Source organism: Halichoerus grypus, chromosome 1, assembly GCF_964656455.1.
Source record: "Halichoerus grypus chromosome 1, mHalGry1.hap1.1, whole genome shotgun sequence".
NCBI lineage: Eukaryota > Metazoa > Chordata > Mammalia > Carnivora > Phocidae > Halichoerus > Halichoerus grypus.
In genome coordinates, this window is record NC_135712.1 from 172,873,525 (window position 1) to 172,895,665 (window position 22,141).

Sequence of the window (22,141 nt, forward strand, 5' to 3'; positions counted from 1 at the left end):
TTCATTATTGAAATAAGACAGAAGTGATGTTGTGTCACGTCAAGGGTTAGGCAAGAAGAAATTGGCAGCTTCCATTTTGTGTCCCTTGGAACATTCTCTATAGAACCTTACCAGCTTGTAGCAGCAGTTCACTAGGAGAGTGGTTTGAGGAAATTTCACTTAAAATAGTAAGATAAGGGAAGAAGCCATCTGTGGAGTCTTTATGTACTCTCAAGGCATCTATCATCCTACAGCCATAACAGTGAGAACACATCTTAAATTGCAAGGAGGGCATCATTGAGTCTGCAAATCAATGGTTTAGCAAGCTAACCACAGCTTTTAAGATTGCAACTTCCTACCAGGGGATACAATTATTTACTTATTTATTTTTCACAAAAACACACACAGAGAAGTAATTAGGCTAAAGACTTGCTAATCTTCTCTGGAAAACCTGAGATGGTATTTAAAAAATTAAAGCCATCAATTCTACTATACTTGTTTTAGAACAATTTAAGTTAATTCAACAGACACTAACTCAAAATGCAGAAAGGGCTCTATCAAAAGTACATTACGGGTGCCTTTACATTTGATGAGATATACACTTAATATGTGCCTTTACAAATAACTGTACTTAGACATAGTCTTCCTGCTCGTAAGTGGGCAATGATGATGTGTTTTGGCAGCTGGATATGCATACCCAAACATTTCTGTGTAGATTGGAGGAGCCCAATTTTGGTCCTTTGTTTTTATTCCAGTGCCATTCAAGCACTGTGAATAGAGTTTAATTCATACCCCCTTTGAAGTATGAACGATGTAAATTTTGCTCTTTTTCCAAAAAAGATTTTTCAAGGTGTCACCTTGCATAGTTTACCAAATTTATACCTGGCCTATCCAGCTACCTGCTTTCACCTTTTCCCTGGATTGTGTTTCCCAATGTATATATTTAAAATAAAAAATGGGGCCATGTTATACTGTTTAGCAATCTGCTTCTAGTCTCTTAGCAATAAATCATGGGTATTTTCTCTGTCTCATATGTTGCTTTACAACTTGACTTTTAATGTCTGTACAGTGCTCAGTTCTATAGATATGTCATAGCTTATTTAATGTGGTAAGTTTTCAGGATACAAAAATTTATCATTGTATTGTAGCTTACACCGCCCTGACTTAAAAACATGGAAACCAAAAGAATCCTTTTATTAGAGCTGAAAATCCAATGATAAAAAGGAACATCTTTCTTCTATGGTTGCTGTGAAATGCAAAAAATTTACAGAAACAGATTAGATGCTAATATGGGGGTCGAGCACAAGTTAGTGTTGTTGCCTTAGTCAACATTTGGGCACAGGGAGAGGATGAGGAATTAGCAATGGGCTAGCCGGAGAGAGGGGGTTGGGTGTAGAGAATAACACCAATCATTAAAATCCACAGATGATCTAAAAATTCTCATTTCAGATGATAGTGTGTATCATTTGTGCCAAACCCTTTTTTCAGGGTTACTGGGAAAATCTTAACTGATCTGTGTTTCATTTTCTTTAGGCCCTCTGAGAGATATTCTATGGAAATGTTAAGGGGATCTCAAGTAGGCTTATCACTCCACAGACTTAATAATAAAGTTGTGAATAATTTTCAGATATAAGATCTTACGTATCTTTAGCCAGAAGAGAAGGAAATCCAAAGTAGAGAGAAGAGACTGGTCATTTAAAAAGAAATTCAAGAAAAGTTTGATGCATCCTCTGTAAATTAGGGCCAGAAGGAAAGTCCATATTTTCCCAAATAGTCAGCTTGAGTGTACCTCAAATGAAGGCCATTGTTTTCCTGTCATTCTGGGTTAGACAGTGTGCACATTACAGGTCACAATAATAGAACAAAGTACTTTTTCAGAATTGCCCATTCTCTTCTCTTTTGTGGCCACATCAATTGTGGCAGCCTAATCCCCCTTGCACCATTACATGTCCCCTCTCCATGGTGAGAGGGCAGAATCAAAGATGCATACATAGAATTACAAAAAGAAAGGCCTGTTTTGCTTTTCAGTCACCTCAGAAACCATCGCTATAAACAGTGCAAATAAAATTCTCTACCTGCCCCAGCTGAAGGGAGGACAAGATGGAAGAGAAACCAGAACTTACTTTCCTAAGGCAAAGCATTCCAGCTTCACTGTTGTTCCTTTGGCAGTCGGCACTGTTTCTGGGAAATGTACTTCTATTTTTGGCTCATATTCACCCATCACCCCTGTGAATAAACAAAGGAACTAAGTCTTTGAGGTTCTCTTAAAATGTACATAAGTGTTTTTCTGTTAATGTAGGATGCTCTCATACATCATTATGTGCACAATTAATTTCTTCATTTAAAGCTGGTCCTATCTCTAACCAGCCTTGAATTGTGGCTCTTCTCCCAGTTACTGCTAGGGGAAATTTTGTATCACAGTGCCCTACCATCTGCCTAGGATCAAATTCTCCGTGCATACAACTTCACTTATCAAAAAACCTTTTTTTTTTTTTTTTTTAAGGCAGTCACCAACCAACCAAAAAAGGAGGGGAGAGATAAAGTCCTAATCACCAGGAAAATAAAATAAATTATCTTTTTGAAAACATACTGCAGAAAAATTTTAAATATTCAAAAAAATACTTCCATGGTCTATTATGTCTAGATAAGAAAAAAATCTGAATAATCAATTTGTGAACACAAATTACTTTATCATTCACTTTCAACACCAATGTGAATTAATCATAAATTCGTGCACAGAAGGTAACATCAAATGCCAGTATTATTGTATTCTGAACCAATGTAAAAAGGACAGTAGCAAGCAACTACAGAAAATAATCTTAAAATTATACCCACCTTCCTAACGGCATGTTTACTTTGAAGGTCATATTCTCCCACTTTCCCATATCCTAGAAAATGCACAACTGTGGCCATGGTAACACAACCTAACAATCTAAGTCCATACTTTATAACTAAAGACTTATCAATTATTTCTTATCAACACATTCTTGACCCCATCTCCCACTATTCTAGTTGATCGAATACATTTATTTCTGTTCAATTTCTAATCCTTTTCCATGGACTCTGATTCAGCTGTGCCAGTATAAAGTTTGGAATTACCTAACTTACTAAGAAATGATAGGATCTTCCATTTCACCTCTCTTTTAGGCTTCCCATAGTTACAGAAAAAAAGACTGAGGGATTCAGAAGAAAAGGTAAAAGCAAGGAATGGATGAGGACAATGACAGAGAGAAATAATTCCACTCATTTTGCAGAGGTGATCCTTTTCATCTGCAGCTTTAATGTTTGGGAAGAATCAAGGGGATTTCCTTAATGTGTAAAAGGAAAAATCAACACTGTCAGATGGCATAACTGTCTAGCTAGGTTTGCTATGAGGTATGTCATCAACAGTGCAAAGTTGAACATAAGTGTTTGGTTTTTTCCTTTCCTAGAATGACAGGGAAGATTGGATTTGGAAGGGACCCTTGAAATAATTTAGTTGAGCATTTTTAATCTTGGCATCCATGGATGCACACTTTACCACAGACAGGATCTATAGTTAGCAACCTATTCTCAGAAGGACTCTGAATAGGGGCACCTGGGTGATACAGTTGGTTAAGTGCTCGACACTTGGTTTCTGCTCAGGTCGTGATCTCAGAGTCCCTTGTCAGGCTCCCCGCTCAGTGTGCAGCCTGCTAAAGTTTCTCTTTCCTTCTCCCCTTGCCCCTCCCTGCTATGTGCGTGCCTGCACTCTTTCTCTCTAAAATAAATACATCTTAAAAAAAAAAAAAAGGACTCAAAACCACTTTTCCCCCAATTATAATCAGTCCTAATCTGTCTTTTCCTTTTGTGAGCAAGGTTGTAATCTCAAAGGGGTCAAGCAGTTTATCTTCAGTTTTACAACAAACTAGTTAGTGTTTCAGGCTGCATCTCTCATCCACGATTCCTCTTTTATTACGGTGTCTCACCACTGCAATGAGTAACACTACAAAACTAGATTCAAATACACGAATTCCATGCTTGCCACAAAAAGATACAAAACTATTCCTTCCTTTTTGGCTGGTCTGAGTTCTCTTGCACTTAAATTTGGGTTTGCCTTTCTTTGAGCCTTTGCCACAAAGTTGGGCCAGTAAAGAAGTGGTGCTTGCTTATGACGGCATTTGCACACAGCTGCTGAACTTGCTAACCAACAGCGTGCGGTTGACTCATCGTCCCATAAATATCAGTAGTATGACTATGAGTGCAGGAACAACTTAACACCTTTTAGTGCTGTGTGTGTGGTTATGTACTCCAAGAGCAGTGCTAATTAAAAAAAGAATTGCTTCGAGAAAAAGAGGTCTTTCGTGCTCCCAGGAAATCAAAACAATCTGCATTGCAGTGTATCCTGTGTGGGAGGGAGAGGAGACAATAATGTTAAAATACAAGGGGCAAGGCTGTTTCAGCAGCCATCGGGTTTTCCCCCTGCCTCCTCTTTCTATAAACATTCATATACACTAGGTTTCTTTAACTCAGCTCTAAAAGATATACCAAGGAGAGTAAATGTATCTCACAGGACCTCTTCCTGAGAAACTGAAATATCACTGCAATAAAGAGACGGAGTGGAAGATCCCCTGGCCTCTTCTCTCCTCATCCTAAACTCCTACATACAGGGCTCAGACTCGAAGTCCACACCTCCAGGATCCTTTTCCTCCTCTGTTTGGCCTGTTCTCTAGCCCACAGTGGCCTTTAAATGACCAGAGAGCAACAAAACTTCTTTGCCTCAGTTCTCAATGTTTCCCCTGATTTCTTTAAAAAAAAAAAAAAAACCACACACACACACATTTATGGAGGTATAATTTACATACAAAAACCTGACCAATTTTAAGTGCAATTCAAAGATGTTTGGTAAATTGACCAAGTTGTGAAGCCATCACCATCATCCAGTTTTAGAGCATTTCCATCACCCATGATCCTTCCTACCTGCTCATAGTCAATCCTCAGAACCTGTTTCAGCCCCAGGCAATACCTCTAATCTGCTTTCTGTCTCTGAGAATTGCCTTTTCTGGACATTTCATATACATGGAATTAGACACTCTGTTCTTTTGCATCTGGACCCTTTCTCTTGGCAGAATGTTATCAAGGGGGGCGCCTGGGTGGCTCAGTCGTTAAGCGTCTGCCTTCAGCTCAGGTCATGATCCCAGGGTCCTGGGATCAAGCCCTGCATCGGGCTCCCTGTTCGGCGGGAAGCCTGCTTCTCCCTCTCCCACTCCCCCTGCTTGTGTTCCTGCTCTCGCTATCTCTCTCTCTGTCAAATAAATAAAGAAAATATTTTTTTAAAAAAGAATGTTATCAAGGTTCATCCATGTTGCAGCATGTATCAGCAGTCTGTTCCTTTTTATTGCTGAATAGTAGTAGTCAACTGTATGGAGATACCACATGTTATTTATTTGTTCCCTGGTCATATTAGCAACAAGGTAACACAAAGTGAGTGGCTTAAAGAAAAAGAAATTTATTCTCTTATAGTTCTGGAGGCTAGAAGTCATAAATGAGGGCCATGACAGGGCTCCACACCCTCTGACACTCTGGGTAGAATCATTCCTTGCCTCTTGCTGGCTTCTGCTGGTGGCCATCGATCTTTGGTGGTCCTTGCCTTGCAGCTCCATCACTCCAGTTTCTACCTCTGTCATCACACAATATTCTGTGTGTCTTATTGTATTTTTACAAGGACAACAGTCATATTGGATTAAGGACCCACTGTCATCCATAATGAATTCATTGAACTAATTACAGCTAAAAGACCCTATTTTCAGATAAGGTCATATTCTGAGGTACTTGGGGGGTTACATCTTCAACATAGCTTTTTGGGGGGACACAGTTCAACCCATAATACCAGTTAATGGGCATTTATTTAGGTTGCTTCCTCTTTTGGCTATAAGGAGTAATGCTTCTAAGAACATTTGCATGCAAGTCTTTGTGTGGAAATGTCTTTCATTTCTCATTTTCCCCATGATTTTTACATGGATGACTTTTCTCTTGCTACATGTCTCAGCTCAAATGGTGCCCCCTTCAGAGAAGTTTTTTCTGAACACACTATCTAAAATAAGTCCCTATGTTATTCTTTACTAACATCTTATTTCTTCTATGTTAATTATCACAATTCATAATCATCTTGTTTATTCATGAATCTAGTATCTATCATTTCATCTAGATTGTAAAATGCATGACATCAAGTAATGTGCCTGCCTTTTTCATATGTACCTCTAGCTTCTATCATTGTTTCTTCACTTAGTAGGTAATAAAAAGCTACTGCCATATAAATAACGTCATTTTACACATAAAATTCTGGGCCCCTCTCAAACAGCATTACTATTTTCTATCATCTTTATTTATTTATTTTTTTTTTAATATTTTATTTATTTATTTGAGACAGAGAGAATGAGAGAGACAGAGCACATGAGAGGGGGGAGGGTCAGAGGGAGAAGCAGGCTCCCTGCCGAGCAGGGAGCCCGATGCGGGACTCGATCCAAGGACTCCAGGATCATGACCTGAGCCGAAGGCAGTCGCTTAACCAACTGAGCCACCCAGGCGCCCTTCTATCATCTTTATAGCTATTTATATACATGTTATCTGTTTGTGCCTTCACTTCCTGGAGGAATGGGAATTCTTCTGATTTTTTTCTGTAGCCCTCACAAATCCTAGTTCAGTACCAGGCATATGAAAAAAAAAAATGTGATCAGTAGGAGTTTGTGGAAGGGAGGAAAAGATGGAGGAATATGGGTCTTATACTATGACACACTGTAGCCATTAAGTCAAACATGTACTTCTTTCCAGGCACGGAAGTCATTTCTAAAGTATCTCATCACGGCTTCTTGTATGAGTTTACTCATTTATACCAGGTGTTTTTCTAAAATGAGCTCTAGGTTGTTTAGGTGGTCATATGGGTGATTTCTGGGTTGATACATACTGATCTATATTTATAGCTATAGAAATTAAAGTAACAGAGTTAGCAATAATACAGATTGATCTGGATTTATAGCAGTAGTTATAGGACATAAAGATATGGATCAGAGATGGGATGGCATGGTTTTCATGATGTTTAAAGAATTTTCATTATATATAAAGATTGTCCTAGTATTAAAGTCATAAGAAATGAAGGAAGCAATTTTCTCCAACTATATTATCAACATTTTTGGGGGGTGGGCACCTGTGAACTGTTTCATTTAATTTGGTTACATCTGGTGGAAGCTATATTTTTATTTGACTGTTTATTTCATTTTAACTATTTTGGCTTTTACTTTCTACATTAAATTTAAAAAGCTATTGCCGTTTTTATTTTTTATGAAACAAAAGGTCCCTTAAAACAAGAGTACATTTTTCAAGTCATTCCTCTGACCACCTGTACACTTTCGAACTTAATTGGTCTACAGCTGCTCTGGTGATTTACGGAATGATTCGGCAGAAAGAGGCTACTGATGGAATTGCTCCAGACCCTTTTTCAATCTTCAGACTATTTAAAAGGTGGGAAGATATAAAGGCCTAGCTATGTCCATACAACCAAAGTAAGTAGAAATAACGAGTGCATATCATATAGTCAGAATCAACCAGGATATATAATCTCTGTAATATTCCCTTTCTCTTGCATGATTTCATTCATTCATGATACAATTTGCCTACAGAGACAACCTTTGCTTTCAATTTTAGAGACATTTATACCTACAATTTTAAACATAAAGAAAAATAGAAGTCTCAATTCATTAAAATGCATGTCAACGTTTTCCATTCTGGAGTAAGAGACCCACCATAACCATAGTGAAAGTTCAGTACTTGAAATTCTACACATTAGAGTCCTCAGGAGTCAAAGGCTTAGCTATATTTATATTCCGATGGAGTAATTCAGTAAATATTCATGTAACACCAACCATAAGACATGCCCTGTGCTCAGCAATGGGAGCACAATGTGGACAACACACACCTGATTGTTATCTTTATGACACCTGTAGGCTACTCTTTTTCAGTGCCTTTCGTGGTGACATATGTAGGCAATGACTGTTTACTGAATAACTGAAAGAGCTGACTTTCTGTGGAAGACATGGCTAGAAATTCCTTGGTTTTTTTTTCTAAACCAGTGGTTCTCAAACTTAAAATCACCTGAAGGGCGTAAGTTTCTGATTTAGGAAGTTGAGATAGAGCCCAAGAATGTGCATTTCTAACAATTTCCGAGGTGATGTTGAAGGTTCTGGTCCAGAGAATATACTTTAAGAATTTCTGTAGTAACCATGACATGTTAAGTCAAAGCAAAAAGTACAACACAATAATACTAGACTCTCCTGTGGGCTAGTCATTGGGAGAGTATTATAATGGAACCCTACTGGGGACAATGCCCATCAAGAGCCTGGACCCTGGATATGACCTTGTGGCAATGACTGTTCCCCTTTTGAAACCCAAAAAATCATTAAGGCTGATGTCTATAGGAACATAAAATTTAACAAAATAACTGGCAAATTACAGAATATGAAAGAGAAATCAGTCACACACCATGCTTGTTTAACTACGATTTGCAGAGTTCTGTGTTGGCAGAAAGAGGCCACATTGCAGGGTTGAGTGCCATAACATTTTGCCAACACCTGCCTTAGCTGGAATCTATGCTTGCTAAATTAAACCACAGAAGGGACTTTTACCCACTTCCACAGAGTGGGATTTTCTGCTAGAAAAAATTGCAAAAATCATCTTATGAAAAGTTCCCACATTGACTTTCTTGTGGACTAAGTCATAAGTTCATTAAGCTAAAAATATTTGGAAATACCTCATTAGTCCTATAAATCCCTTTGGCTGAGTTTACACTTTGCTCTTTTAAAAAAGACTTGTTTTGCTCTGGGTTGAAGGAGACATTGTGAGGTCTAGGGGACCATCCAAGGAATCCCTTCTACCACTATCCACCCTCCAATAGATGGATTTCCATTGAGTTTGAGACCACAACTATCCAAACAATGACTCCCCCAATGCTGTAGAGGAGGAGTAAGGAAGCTGAAGGTTGTACATCATCTCTTAAATTTAGGGTTTTAGGTATCCTCAGACACCTGTAGGATGTGAAAATAAGCATGTTTTAACTTTAAATCTGAATTCTTTCCTTCCTTCTCAATAATTAAAGTATAGAGATAACTTGAATTATTCCAGAATGCTATCTCCTATAAAGGTAGAGTGAATGTATCCATGCTTGACTATAACAGTCCTGGTTTACCTGACATGCTGAAGTAATTGGCTAAGTTTCCAGTTTGGGCAGTTAATTATAAGGTCATCTTCCTTAAGGTGAAAGAAAACCAGCTTTCATCTTCCTTTGAGTAAGTACTTTTATGTTCAGCCTACTAAAAAGTTCTTCATATTGCCTTGAATAATATACTCTCTCTCTCCCTCTAATTTGTACATGTTGGTCCTACTTCAAGTCTGTGGAGCCACAAAAAACAAGTCTTTTGATGGACAGTCTTCATATATTTAAAGATAACATCATGTTGTCATTTTGACAAAGTTTGATTGTAAAGTGACAGAGAACAAGGATTTTACTTAGGTTTTGTGAGCTCTACAGTCTGTTAACTCTGCCATTATAGCTGGAAAGCATCCACAGAGAATATGTAAACAAAAGGACATGGCTAGGGTCCAATAAAATTTTATTTACAAAAACAGTGGTGGGCTGTATGGCCCACGAGCCCTTGTTGGCTGACCCCTGGCTTAGAGGAAATGAGAAAAACAGCCAAGTTTGAGAGAGCTGATAGAATCGACAAACTATTAGAGCTAACAAGAAATTTCAGCAAGCTTGCCAAATGTAGACTCACACAAAAAAATAGCATTTCTGTACATCAGCAATAACTAACTAGAGAATGTGATTAAAAATAAGAAACCATTTGCAATAGCAACAAAAATTATAGAGAATTTAGGAATTAACTAAGAATACCCAACATTTCTATGGAGAAAATGTTAAACTTTTTTTTTTTTTTTTTTTAACAAAAACAGGCCACAGGCTGAACTGGCCTATAGGAGGGAGTCTGCTGATTCCTGCTTTAAACAGATACTGTACCCACTGCCTGGAATTCTTTTCCTTCCTCAACTCTTGATGGAAGATTAGGCTGATCCCCAACACCAGGCCAGATTTCCTCCCATCCAAGGCACGATTATATGCATAATCTCACTGCACCCTTCACTGCTCCTTGTTGGCTCTTATTACAAAAGAAACTTAAATGAACCAGCTTTACTTCTTCACTCTCCCCCAATATGGCCCCACTCCTGCCTTAGGCTGCAGTTAGGTTTCTCAGCTGGAGTATAATTTGTGATACACAGACTTCTGCATTCCTGGTGACAGGTATACAACAGGTACTCAATGAATATTTGTTGGTTAAATGCGTAATCAAATGAATGCCCCAAGTCATCTCTATTTTAGGCTACACACCCCTACTCCCCTTATTCATTTCAAAATCCCTCTGTCTGTACATGTGTTTTCTGGAACTCAATTCAGTGATTCTAATAAGAATGAAACTAGACCCTTCATTAATTTGGAATTCTTTAAGACTACAGGTTTCCAGGGAATGGGATCACATCTTTTTATTTCATAGTGTACCACACACAACGGATACTTAACAGATGCTTCCTAACTGACTAGCTAAATGACCATCCAAGACCTTTGGCCCCCTGGACCTGAAATGGAATGACTGTGCTAGAGGTCTAAAGCTGACTGCCAAGTGTCTAAGCTTGTCAAGCCTTCAAAATATCCAGAGCATTAAGACACTATTAAATCAGATTAGCAATGGCAGTTTAGCAAAATATCTCACATCCTCTAGTCATTTAGATATTCTCCTCATAAAACACATTTTACGCCCACAGATCCTCAACTGCAAAGTTGTTAGAGAATTAAAAACAAGACATGATTGCTGTAACAAAGCCACACAAAAGTTGAAATTAGAAGTGAGAGTAAAATAAAGCAAAGTGTTTTGCTATAAACTCTAGATCTTAAGTAACATAAAAATATGTCTAAGTGAAGAATGTATTTCTACTCATTGCCAGGCAGAAGTGTCATCCTTGCTAGTCTAAATGCTAGGTCATCAATAAAAGGTTGTGTAGGTCAAGTTTACAATCAAAAAAGATCTTCTTAATGAATGAGTTTTTGATCTGATCCCACAAGGTTAATTAAGTGGCCAAAAAATCAAGCTGCTTTGTTTATGAAGACACACAGTGGTTGTTAATGCTCACTTGAGGTTCTAATCCAGCTTGGGGCAGTATTAAAAAGTTTACTACGAACAGATGACATATCATAATGGAGGATACATTATACTGCATCTATATTATAGGATATCCTACAATATTCTAGTTTTATCCTTTCCATTTTTTAGCCTTTGGTCTTAAATTTGGAACTTTAGGGGGAATGTAGTCTTCTGAGCCACTAATGGTCAACAGAGGCGAAGGCTCACAAATGACCATTTTGGTCAGAAAGAGTGCATGCACCTACTTTTGCGCTAGGACACAAATGTGCTAGCATTGGGAGGAAATCCGAGCCAAGGAATAGCATCTGTTGGTTAGCATCAGATATTACCTGGCCTGTGTGAATATTGGGATTGGAGTAAGGTAGCATAGAAGAGTTGTGACTAGAATCCTAGAGGATGACTAAATTTAAACTTAGATATGACTTGTTACAAATCACACATTTTAATAGCTAAGAAAACTGAGGACCAAAGAAATGGCATGATTTTTGTCATGTGAATTAGTGGTAGATCTGAGACTGCAGCCCAGATTTCATGACTTCTTTTCTTCTTGACTTTTAGTCCTGTCCCCCTTTCACTGCATCCCAGGTGAGGCTACAGCAAAAAAAGACAAAGCTGGCTGGCACCAATCAGGGACATCCTCAACCCTATGTGCAGCACATCTATTTCTGTCCTCCTTGCTCTGAAACTGCAGGAAGCTGAGGTTATCAGCTAGTCTCTTGTCCACTGGGTTAAAGCTAATTTCAGGTGAGAATGTTAAATGTTTCAGTGCTCACCATGCTCAGCATTTTCATGGCTATATAAAATTAGGCTGAGAAAAATGAGTGAGAACTTAGGAAAATATCTCCAGTTATTTTGGTTATATATGAGAACATAAATTTTAAATAAGTTTACATTTTAATTTCCAAAGACAATATATCTAGTGTATATAAACATATACACATTTATACAACATAACTCACATCTATGTTTATAAATGTATATCCAAGAGAAGGGGAGAAAGAGAGAGAGAGATTTTGAAACACAGAGAGGATAAATACCATCCCCCCCTGTTCCTTAGTATTTCTTGTAATTAGAGTTCTAACTGGGGATAATATTCAAAAATATTTAACATCCACTATACAAAGCATGGACCCATCAGACAGACACTGGCTGTAAACTACTTAAAATTTGTCTTGGTTCTAATAAGCAAGACGAAGAACTGCCAAACTAATCCCCAGCCAGCCTCAAGGAAAACAGAGAAAAAAGGCAAAGGTCATATAATAACTCCTGTTCAATTATATACCTGTGTATGTAATGTACATAAACATCCTCAATGACATGACCTCATTTTCCCAAGATTGTACTAATCTCTGCTAATTCTTCTCTTTGTTAGCCATTTTAGAGGAAGTCAGGGATAGTGATTAAAGACAGAAGAAATAGCCATTATAATTATCACCTAAATCTATGATTTCTCTTGTACTTAATGCTCTACGTGTAATCTATTACCTCTGTTTATAGAAATTTAGGGACAATTCTTTGAAATCTGTGTAGGAAGCTCATAATAGAGCAAACTCATCATCATTAATAACCAGCAGTTGGCTAATATTGATCCAGAGACTACTTTAGTACCTGTCATAAAAATAATTATGATATACTTTTCTCAATTAAGTCTTTTTTCTTCATGGTACCTAAGCAACAGGTGCACTTTCCCACATAACAAGTTATATTATTTTTCCAAAGCAGATTTCAAAATATCTAGATAAACTCTGATATAAAATTCTCTCACATTTGCCTAATAACTCAATTTTATACTTCCTACTCACTACATAGCAACACACAGTTATTTAGGAGAACTACCAATACAAAAAAATTTAAAAATCATAGCAGAAAAGAAACAAGGCAAATCTGTTAATCTACAGCCCCACACAGCATTGATGAAACTCAGTTAAGTAGCATGGGGATGGAGCACTGGGAATTTGACCCTGATGCTTCCTCACCTTACTCCCCTGGCCTTCAATTCTCTTCTTTCCCAAAGAATAAAGATACAAAGTTGGATAATCTCTAAGGCGGCGTAGGGCCAACCATCTGGAAATAACCCTTTTACCAAATGTTTTCCTAAAAACTCAAAATATCTCTAATCATTGTAGAAAAAATGAGAAAATACAACAAAGCAAATAGGAAAAAAAAAGAATTGAACATTTTACCACTGAAAGTTAAACACTTCAAAGTTTAACACTGTGAGCATTTTGGAGAGTAGTATTTCCAGCTTTCTCTGTCATCATCCACATACACTTTACAAAACAAGGATAATACTATCTATCGACTATGTAATCTTTTTTTTTTAATATAATTTGTTGAGTATATCTAGGTAAGGAGGTTACTGGTGTTGCATTTTATTTTGTCACTGATCAAAGCACTCTATTTGTAACTTAACCCAGAAGATAAGCCTCTGAGCTAGGTTCCATCATCCTCACTTGACTGATGAGAAAACAGAATGAAATGAGGTTAAACTGACGTCCAAAGTCACACATCTAGTAAATGGTACGACCGAATTCCACCCTGGGGACCTGGTTCCAGAGCCCTCAGGGCTTACCTCAAACCATCCTGCCCCACATTTCAGTAACGATCTGAGCCACAGGAAGGGGTAAGCATGTGAAGAGTGTGGGGGTGGGAAGGGAACATAAACAGCAAAGTCTTGCTGAACCGTGGTGAGCTGGGGGCAAGGGGTCAATAGGGTCAGTGGGATAAACATGGGACACATCACATTTGATGTCTATCAGGACTTGAGTCAACCTTCACTGTTCACTCTTTATGACTCACTGTAACCTTTCAGGCTGGAAACAATGAATCACAGTCTGGAACTGCTTAGCTGGAACTTCAAGGGAATAAGCTGAATATTGAGGACATCTAGTTCTTTAAACTACATCTGCACTTTGCAGGGAAAATGACCAGCCATGGTAATTAGTTCACTTCAGGCAATAGACTCTGTTGCCTTGCTTATTCACATTTCAGAGGCAGAAGGAGGATGAGAAATTTTGAGAGAGCTTCAATTAACAAAATGATTGTACAAATTCTATACAACCTAGTATTTATCAGTTTAATATATTGTCGCTAAATACAAGATCATGCAGAATGATAATTTATTCATTTTATTTTCATAGAATAGACTTTAACAAGAATGTCATCTTTATTTTGCAATCTCTTCTTGATTTCTATTTCCCCTTTTCTCTTATTTCCAGACAAGAGCCAATTAAATAACCTATTTTGTCCTTAGTAATATAGTTCAAGTATCCATTTTATATACTCCAGCCTAAATGGGAAAGACATATTATGAATTTTCACCATGCAACTCTCATGGAAATTAAGAATGAATGGGCATTAATTGCTGAAGAATGAGATCCCTATTCTGCTAATTTTGTGGTAAAATATTCTAGTAAAAAACATTTGTCATCTTGATGAAAATATAGTAGACGAGTCAAGCTATATCTAAAAGCTAAGCAAAAGACAAAGTTGCTGGCAACTTGAGGTGTCCGTGATGATTCTGGAGTTCTTGTGTTCCTGAATTTTTGTTCCTTCTAGCAACTCTGTGCAATGTGTCTCCTGGGCTGTGTCTTAGCGCTTCATCAATATTTCATTACATTTGTGATTTGACACACCTGAATGGATAATAACACCACTGAACAGATATTTTGGCATAAGTGCATTATAAGCAGAGGTCATGGGGATTTATTTTTAAATAATTCTGTACACAATGCCAGTGGAGCCCATCTTTTGAAAAAGGTTCTTCATCCTTAGGTCTGGAGAGATAGCATCAATAGCTTTTGGAAAACAAAAAACAAAAAACGGTCCTTTGCCTACTTTTCTCTTTAAACTGATAAAATTTTCAGTTTTATTTAATATAATTCAGCTTATTCCAACATATTAATTTAACACATGTCATCTGGCAAGCACTGTGCTGCTCCCTAGAACAAAGCTGGATGAACCGATGATCTGTGCTTGATCACAATTTCAGCAAGGTGGGGGAAGAAGGCAAGCTGATAAGCATGTGAGTATATCAGATGAGTATTATGATAGAGAGATGGGACAAGAAGCACAAAACAAATAATTTTTTCTGTTGCCAAGAGAGAAGTCATGCTTTTGGCTTTACAAATAATGACTAAAATAATACTTTGGATTTTCCCTTATAAACCTGCTCAGTAAAACCATTTCAGTAAATGGCATTCCCACAAACCCAGTTGTGACACCAGAAACCTATGTGTCATCCCTGACATTCTCTTCCAACGCCTCCCACATCCAGTGCCTCAGCCAGTCCTGGCAGCTTTATCTGCAGACTGTATCCTCAATCCATCCACTTCTCTATTATCCGCTGCTACGCCCTAGTTCAAGTTGCTATCCATTTCCCAACTGAATTATTGCAATAGTCTTTCAGGTGGACAGCCAGTGTCCACCCTCACTTGTTTGAAGTCCATTTCTGCACAGTAGCTAAGCCAACTTTTTAAAAAAACATGCAACACTCTCTTGAATAAAATCCTCTTAGGGCTTCTCGTTGCACTGGAGATAAAATCCGGTCTCTTCTCCCTGTTCGACATGATCTGGCTGCTGATTCCTTTCCAACCTCAACTCAAAACATCCTCACCCTGCTCACTGTGCTCCAACCATGCTCACATGCTCTTTTCTTCCTGAGCATGCCAAGTATTTTTTTTGTTTTTGTTTATGTTTGTTTTTACCAGTGTTCTCCTGGAGAATATAAGTGCAATGTGACAGGTCCCTATCGTTCTTGTCCACTGGCACCAGAGTAGTGTCTATCACACAGTAAGTATGAAATAAATACATGTGAAATGCAGGAATAAATAAAGGAATGATTGAAATCTACATTATCTGCTAAAAAATTACATAGTATGGTGCATGTTGTAAGGATGCTCAGACCCTCTTTGCAGAGCTGGTTTGTCCCGCAAGTATCCTGTTCTGGGAGGTTCAGATTCACAGCCCCACTTGGGTACAAAGTCCCTTCAGTACAGAAGGGAAGAGGGACATATTTGGAGAGAAATCTGAGTTCCAGGCTTGAATTTGCCAATTTGTCAAGTTTTTCTTGTATAAATTCAGATAAGAGGTGGCATCGTGTAATGAAATGAAATGTAGTGAGTGAGGAGTTAAGATATTAGACTCTGGAATCAAAAGGACATGGGAGCCAAGTGTGAATCTTGGAGCCATTAGTTTTTAGCTAGCTGTGTGGCTTTGGGATTTGTTATTTAACATGTCTGAGCCCCAGTTCATTCATCTATACAAAATAAAAGAGGATATTCCTCATACAGTTGCTTGAGGTTTGAATGAAATAATTCTGGTGAAATTCTGAGCCCCCAGCAAACAGCAAGCTCCTAGTAAATGCTTGTTATCAATGTTCTTGTCTGACAGTTTCCTCACCTGTGTAATGAGTCTAGTAATTCCTGTTCATAATGGAAGGTTCCAATGTGCACTTGATGGGAAAGGAATTTAGAAAGAACAGAAACATGTAACCCATGATGCTTAAATCATGTCAGCCATTCTTAAAAGACTTAATTATGCCTTTGTTTTCTTTTACTCAATAAATATTTATTAAGAAGCATCCATGTTCCAGTTATTGCTTTAAGTGCTGGAGATATACTAGTGATCAAGGCACTGCATGTGTTTCTAAACAGTAAGTTTATAGTTAGGGAGACAGGTTTCACACTGGTAACTGTGATACAGAATGAAGAGTTCTTGGGGGATAGTAATAGGCTTTATTGGACTTTATAGAGAAGGCATCTGATGCAGAATAGTGGAGAGGGGGGTCAGGCAGAGATGACTTCCTGGAGAAAGTGATATACTTGAAGAAAAGGAAGGGACCAGTATAAGTCAGTCAAATGAAAGGCTGAGACTCAGAGAAGGAAAAGCATTTCAAGAAGACGGAAGAGAATACATATAAATACTCAGAGTGGGGAAAACGTATAGTGGTACTAGATTTTGGTATACAACTCAGTAGGATTATCTTTGAAAAGCACATGGTGAATTACCATACACTGTTATGTCATCTATCTTAGATAATTAAGGTGAAATTCATATATTTTCTTGAAATATTTTTTACAAAATTGTTGGAAATTAAAACTTATTTCTCAAGTAAGCATTGATATGCCTGTGTTTCACTGTGGTGTGAACTAGGTCATTAGTATCATTAATCCAGAAGTTATTTGAATAATTTAAAACTTCTTTCTGGACACTGAATACTAAATCCCATAGAACTGATTAATGAACTAGGTGTTCAACCTTCCACTTCATTCTGCCTGTGTACACATTTTAAGTGAAAAAGAACAAGAAATAGATTCTTTTGTTATTTATACTTACCTAAATCCACATTCCATTCCTGTTGAGATTAGCAATTAAACTTCTAATTAGTTTTCCAAAATGGATTCATGGGTTTATTTCTTACACAAATGGAGAAAATACAGGTACCAAATGTAAAAAGTACTAAACTTTTCTTACATTTAATTTAGACTATCAGGGTTTGTGTGACAGTAATGTAACAATTTTTCATATGCAATATGGGACCACAAAAAACAGAACTAACAAAATCCCTTAGGAAACTCACCATCATTTCTCAGTATTAGTGGTGTGGGTGGCCCCAGGACCTTGTGATTTGTCACTGTATTTGTAACCACGCAGGTATAATTCCCAACATCAGACTTTTCTACTTTGGCAATATATAGATTCCCAGTCTCTTGAGAAACGAAGCGGCGGTTATCCTGATAGGAAGGGTATTCATTGAAGATCCAGGCATAGCTCAGCTCTGAAAGCAAAGGAATCACCATTACAAATATGTCTTCTGGCATTGGAACACTACTGTATTCATGAAAGAATTGGTCAAGTTAGAAATTCATACTGTTGCCCAATGATCCTTTTTCAGCCTGCTATTAAATATAAATAGGAAGTAATCATAATCTCTTAAGCATTTTACCAGTACTCATCCTGTCAGTCAAGAAGATTTTTATTTCAAGAGAACTAAAAGGTACACTGAGAGTTGATTAAAAGAAGTCCAACCTCTTTAAGTCAAGGGAATAAGCATTTATAGTTTACTAAGCATGTGCCAAGCACTATGCAATACTTACTGAGCTAATGCTCAAATTACAGACCCAGAGAGTCTATAATTTTGATATAGTAAGGCTGGAAGTCCCCTGAAAAACTATTTAGATCACTTCTTTCATTTTATAGATAATAATCATTATAGTGCATCACAGTGCCACATACTTGCATAGCACTTTGTGGTTTTCAATGCATTTTACAGTTTTCCATTAACTGAGAAACTTTGGCACAGAGCAACAAAGTAACTAATTCAAACTCTTAGCCCTACTGAGGGACAGAATAATTCCTGAGTCTCAATTTATTCTTCTCCCAAAGCTTCTCACTATCAATGCTAATTCTGACTCTTCTTACTTGTGAGGTTGAACTATTTTTCCATTATTTGAGTGAGATGGTGGTTTAATATTACAGCAAATACTTGCTAAACACACTGACTGACTGGTGGACTGGTCCCAAATGTAAATGTGTATTTAAAAACATTGGCTGAAAAATTTATCATGTTCATAAGAGAGTATGAAATAACAGTCTAAGAACAACTTTTTCGCAAATACTTATTCATCCCAGGGTGCCAGTGGGACAAGTGCGATTGGCAGCCATACCTGAAAACGTATGTTTCCAAGTTCTAATTTTTCTGAAGAATTAGGTAAATGCTTTGTGAATGAACATGGGATCCCATGCTTTCAATTTCAGAGAAGAGCCCTAAACACAGTGAGCTTAAATGTTTTGCTGCAGTGAACTATGGTGCCCCCAGGAAATCAAACTTCTTCAGCTCCAGGCATTCCATGATTCCTCCTTTAAAGTGTGATCTCCAGATTTGTCCAAAGCTGGAGAAGTGATAGACTAGCCACTGGCACTGATTAGTTAATGTGCCCCATTTTATCTTCAAAAGTTACTTTGGTGGACGAGGGGGAGCAACTAGATGAAAAAGAAGACTCTTGTTTCAGAACCAGTTAGCTGAATTCTTACACGTCTCTCTTTAATAGAATCCTGGGCAAAAGTTCAAATGTATGCAATGTCCTTGGAAAATGGCATAAAGACATCAGCTTTTTATTGAGAACACTAATTGTTGTAAAAGGCACTTTTGTTGTTTAATACTTAGATGAGTCCTAAGTGTAATTGACCTCAATAACCAAACGTGCAACAGGAAACATATTCTGCCTTAATAATCCACTGTTTACATACATAGGAGGGGTCATGCAGATTGTTTTCCCTTTATCCCTGGATTATAGCATTTCCGCATGTATTATTTTAGAGAGATATAATTATGTTTATATGAGAATAGTTAATCATTTTATTTATACATGTGCCTGTAATTACAAGTAACCCCATGCTGATGTCAAGAGGATACTCAGTATAAATAAGCAAGTGCTTCCCAGCAAGCTAGTCACTTCCTCAAGAAACTAAAATCTGGGGGAGGAAAGCCCCTATAACAGGTTGTGGGGAAGTTCAATTGGCATGGTAGTTTTTCCATAAAAAAACAGGAGATTTTAACAAACAACAGGGCAAACAGCACAGTACAGTGTACTATTTACTCAATATGGTGTGTGAGTTTTGGGCAAAGCAAGTAATCTCTGAGCATCTCAATTTTCTCATATGAACAGTGAGGAGAACACTGCCTATCCCCTAATTAGCTATAGGAGAGTTTTAAGTATAAATTAGCATCTCCAAAATCACAAGGTAGAAGCTAGAAAGTAATTTACCAGCACAATATTAATCAACCCACACCTCTCCAAGGAGAGTTGTAATCAAATACATGAAAATGTATTTTCTTTTTCTAAAGACATTTTTCAAGATTGTTGCTAGTGGCCAGTGATAGCAACCTCTGAATCCTATGGGACAAGGCATCTAGAAAGTTGTATGGACCATGGATATCAGAAAAAAAAAAAAGACATCTACTTTGTTATTTTTCTAATTGGAGTTAAAAAAAAAAAGACCAAAATTCAAACCCGTATTACATAAGTGAAGCCATTTAAACATTCTCACTTTCAACTTTTAACCCACCAAGTGGAGATAATAATAAATGTGATGCAGGTATGTAGTGAGGATTCTGTTTTTAAAATTTAATTTTATTTAAATTCAATTAATTAACATATAGTGTATTATTAGTTTCAGAGGTAGTTCAGTGATTCATCAGTCTTATATATATCCAGTGCTCATTACATCATGTGCCCTCCTTAATGCCCATCACCCAGGTACCCCATCCCCCCACCCACTTCCCTTCCAGCAACCCTGTTTATTTTCTATAGTTAAGAGTCTCCATAGTGTGGACTCTCTTATGTGAAAGCACACTGAATCATTATAAGTCAATCATTTTAAAAGTAAAAGTAAAAAAACATACCCAATTAACATGCTGTTTGGCTATTTAAAAATAAGTTAATTATTTTGGTTTCACTGCTTTTGTGACATAAGTGACTTAGTGCTTTAGCAAAAGATACAAACAACCTTAAGCATACACTGCAGCATTTCCTAAACTGTGGTCTTTGGAATATTAATTTTTTTGTTAATAGAAGTTGTCTCCCTCCCACCTATCTCGAATTTAAAAGGGTTACATGATCAAATGACTTTGAGAAGGCTTAGATTAAACAAAGTGTAACAGATTTTTAAATTTATCCTTTCGGGACTTGCAAGAGATTTTTAATATCCCAAGATTCCTCAAATTCTTTAGAATTTTATGTTTTAAGCACACAAACTTACTTGATTATAAAATCTTCCCCCTCCCCACAATCCCCTCTACACACATAATTTTTCTAAAACATCTATTAATAGGTCACAAAACCTAGGTTGGGAAACCCTGGACAAATGGCAATGACTTCCATTCCAGAAACATTAAGTATAATATGAAGATTATCAACTCTATTGCTTCAGTGTGGGGAGGATCGTTAAGTGACTCTAAACAATAGAAAGCAACAAAATGCTGAATTAAAATTGTAATAAGCTTCCCAAAACACAATAATAACACTATAACCATTTTCCATGGTGTAGAAAAAGAAACAAGCCACAATTGCCAAAAACAGTCTCAAATGGATTATGCTAAGAATCATAACTAATATCAGTTGAACATGTGAACTTTGTAAATACTGTTGAATCCTAAAGTGCAAAGGTCATTCAAAAAGTCTTGACTGGTACACTGGTGAGATCATATTGAGCTAAACGCTGAGTCCCCTAAAAGGGAGACATCTCTATAAAAGATACCAATTTATTTTTCTGCATAGCAAATGTCATTACCTGTAAATACCGTATTTTTATCTGTCCAGGACAATGAGGAAGGAGCATGAGAAAGATAATGTAATGGTAATGGAGACATCAATGCAGGTAAAATGGGTAGTAAAGCTAAAAATTATCCAATAGATCACTCGTCCTTTATTTTAAAGATATGACAAATCTGAAGCCTAGAAAGGATAAGGCTGGAGAGTCAAAAAAGTGGCAAAGTAGACTACAGATGGTCCCAACTTTTGATGTTTTACCTTTATGATGGTATGAAAGTATGCATTCAGGAGAAATTATACTTCAAAATGTGAATTTGGATCTTTTTCTGGGCTGGTGAGATTCCGTTTAAGGTAGGCTAGGCTGAGTGACAATGGCTGGTGGGTTAGGTGTATGAAACGCACTGTCTACTTATGATGGATTAACTGGGATGTGACCCCATCCTGAGTCAAGGAAGATCTCTATGTAATAGTCCTTCTAGCTATACTTCCATTCCAGTGCTCCCTCCAGGAAGCAAATAAGAGCTCTTAAAATGTGAAAGAAAGGAGCCAGTACTGTTTTATCACTCAACAGATAGTCTAGAACCAAAGTCTATTTTTATCAGAGCAAAAGATTAATCCATTGGGTTACATGAAATGCTATCAACATTCTGAAACATAGAGCCAAGTAAATAAAACAAAATAAAT

At 37.3% G+C, this 22,141-nt stretch overlaps 1 protein-coding gene across 4 annotated transcripts in view; it reads right to left on the bottom strand.

Annotated features, from left to right (window-relative positions):
* CNTN4 (contactin 4) overlaps nt 1–22,141 on the bottom strand; it is a 913,259-nt gene that overhangs the window by 164,112 nt on the left and 727,006 nt on the right. For all 4 annotated transcript variants that reach the window (XM_078075924.1, XM_078075918.1, XM_078075913.1 and 1 more), the window contains exons 7-8: nt 17,764–17,961; nt 2,103–2,205 (exon numbers count right to left, since the gene is read on the bottom strand). In XM_078075924.1, the coding sequence (XP_077932050.1) occupies nt 2,103–2,205; nt 17,764–17,961 (301 nt within the window). The remainder of the gene's footprint in view (nt 1–2,102; nt 2,206–17,763; nt 17,962–22,141) is intronic.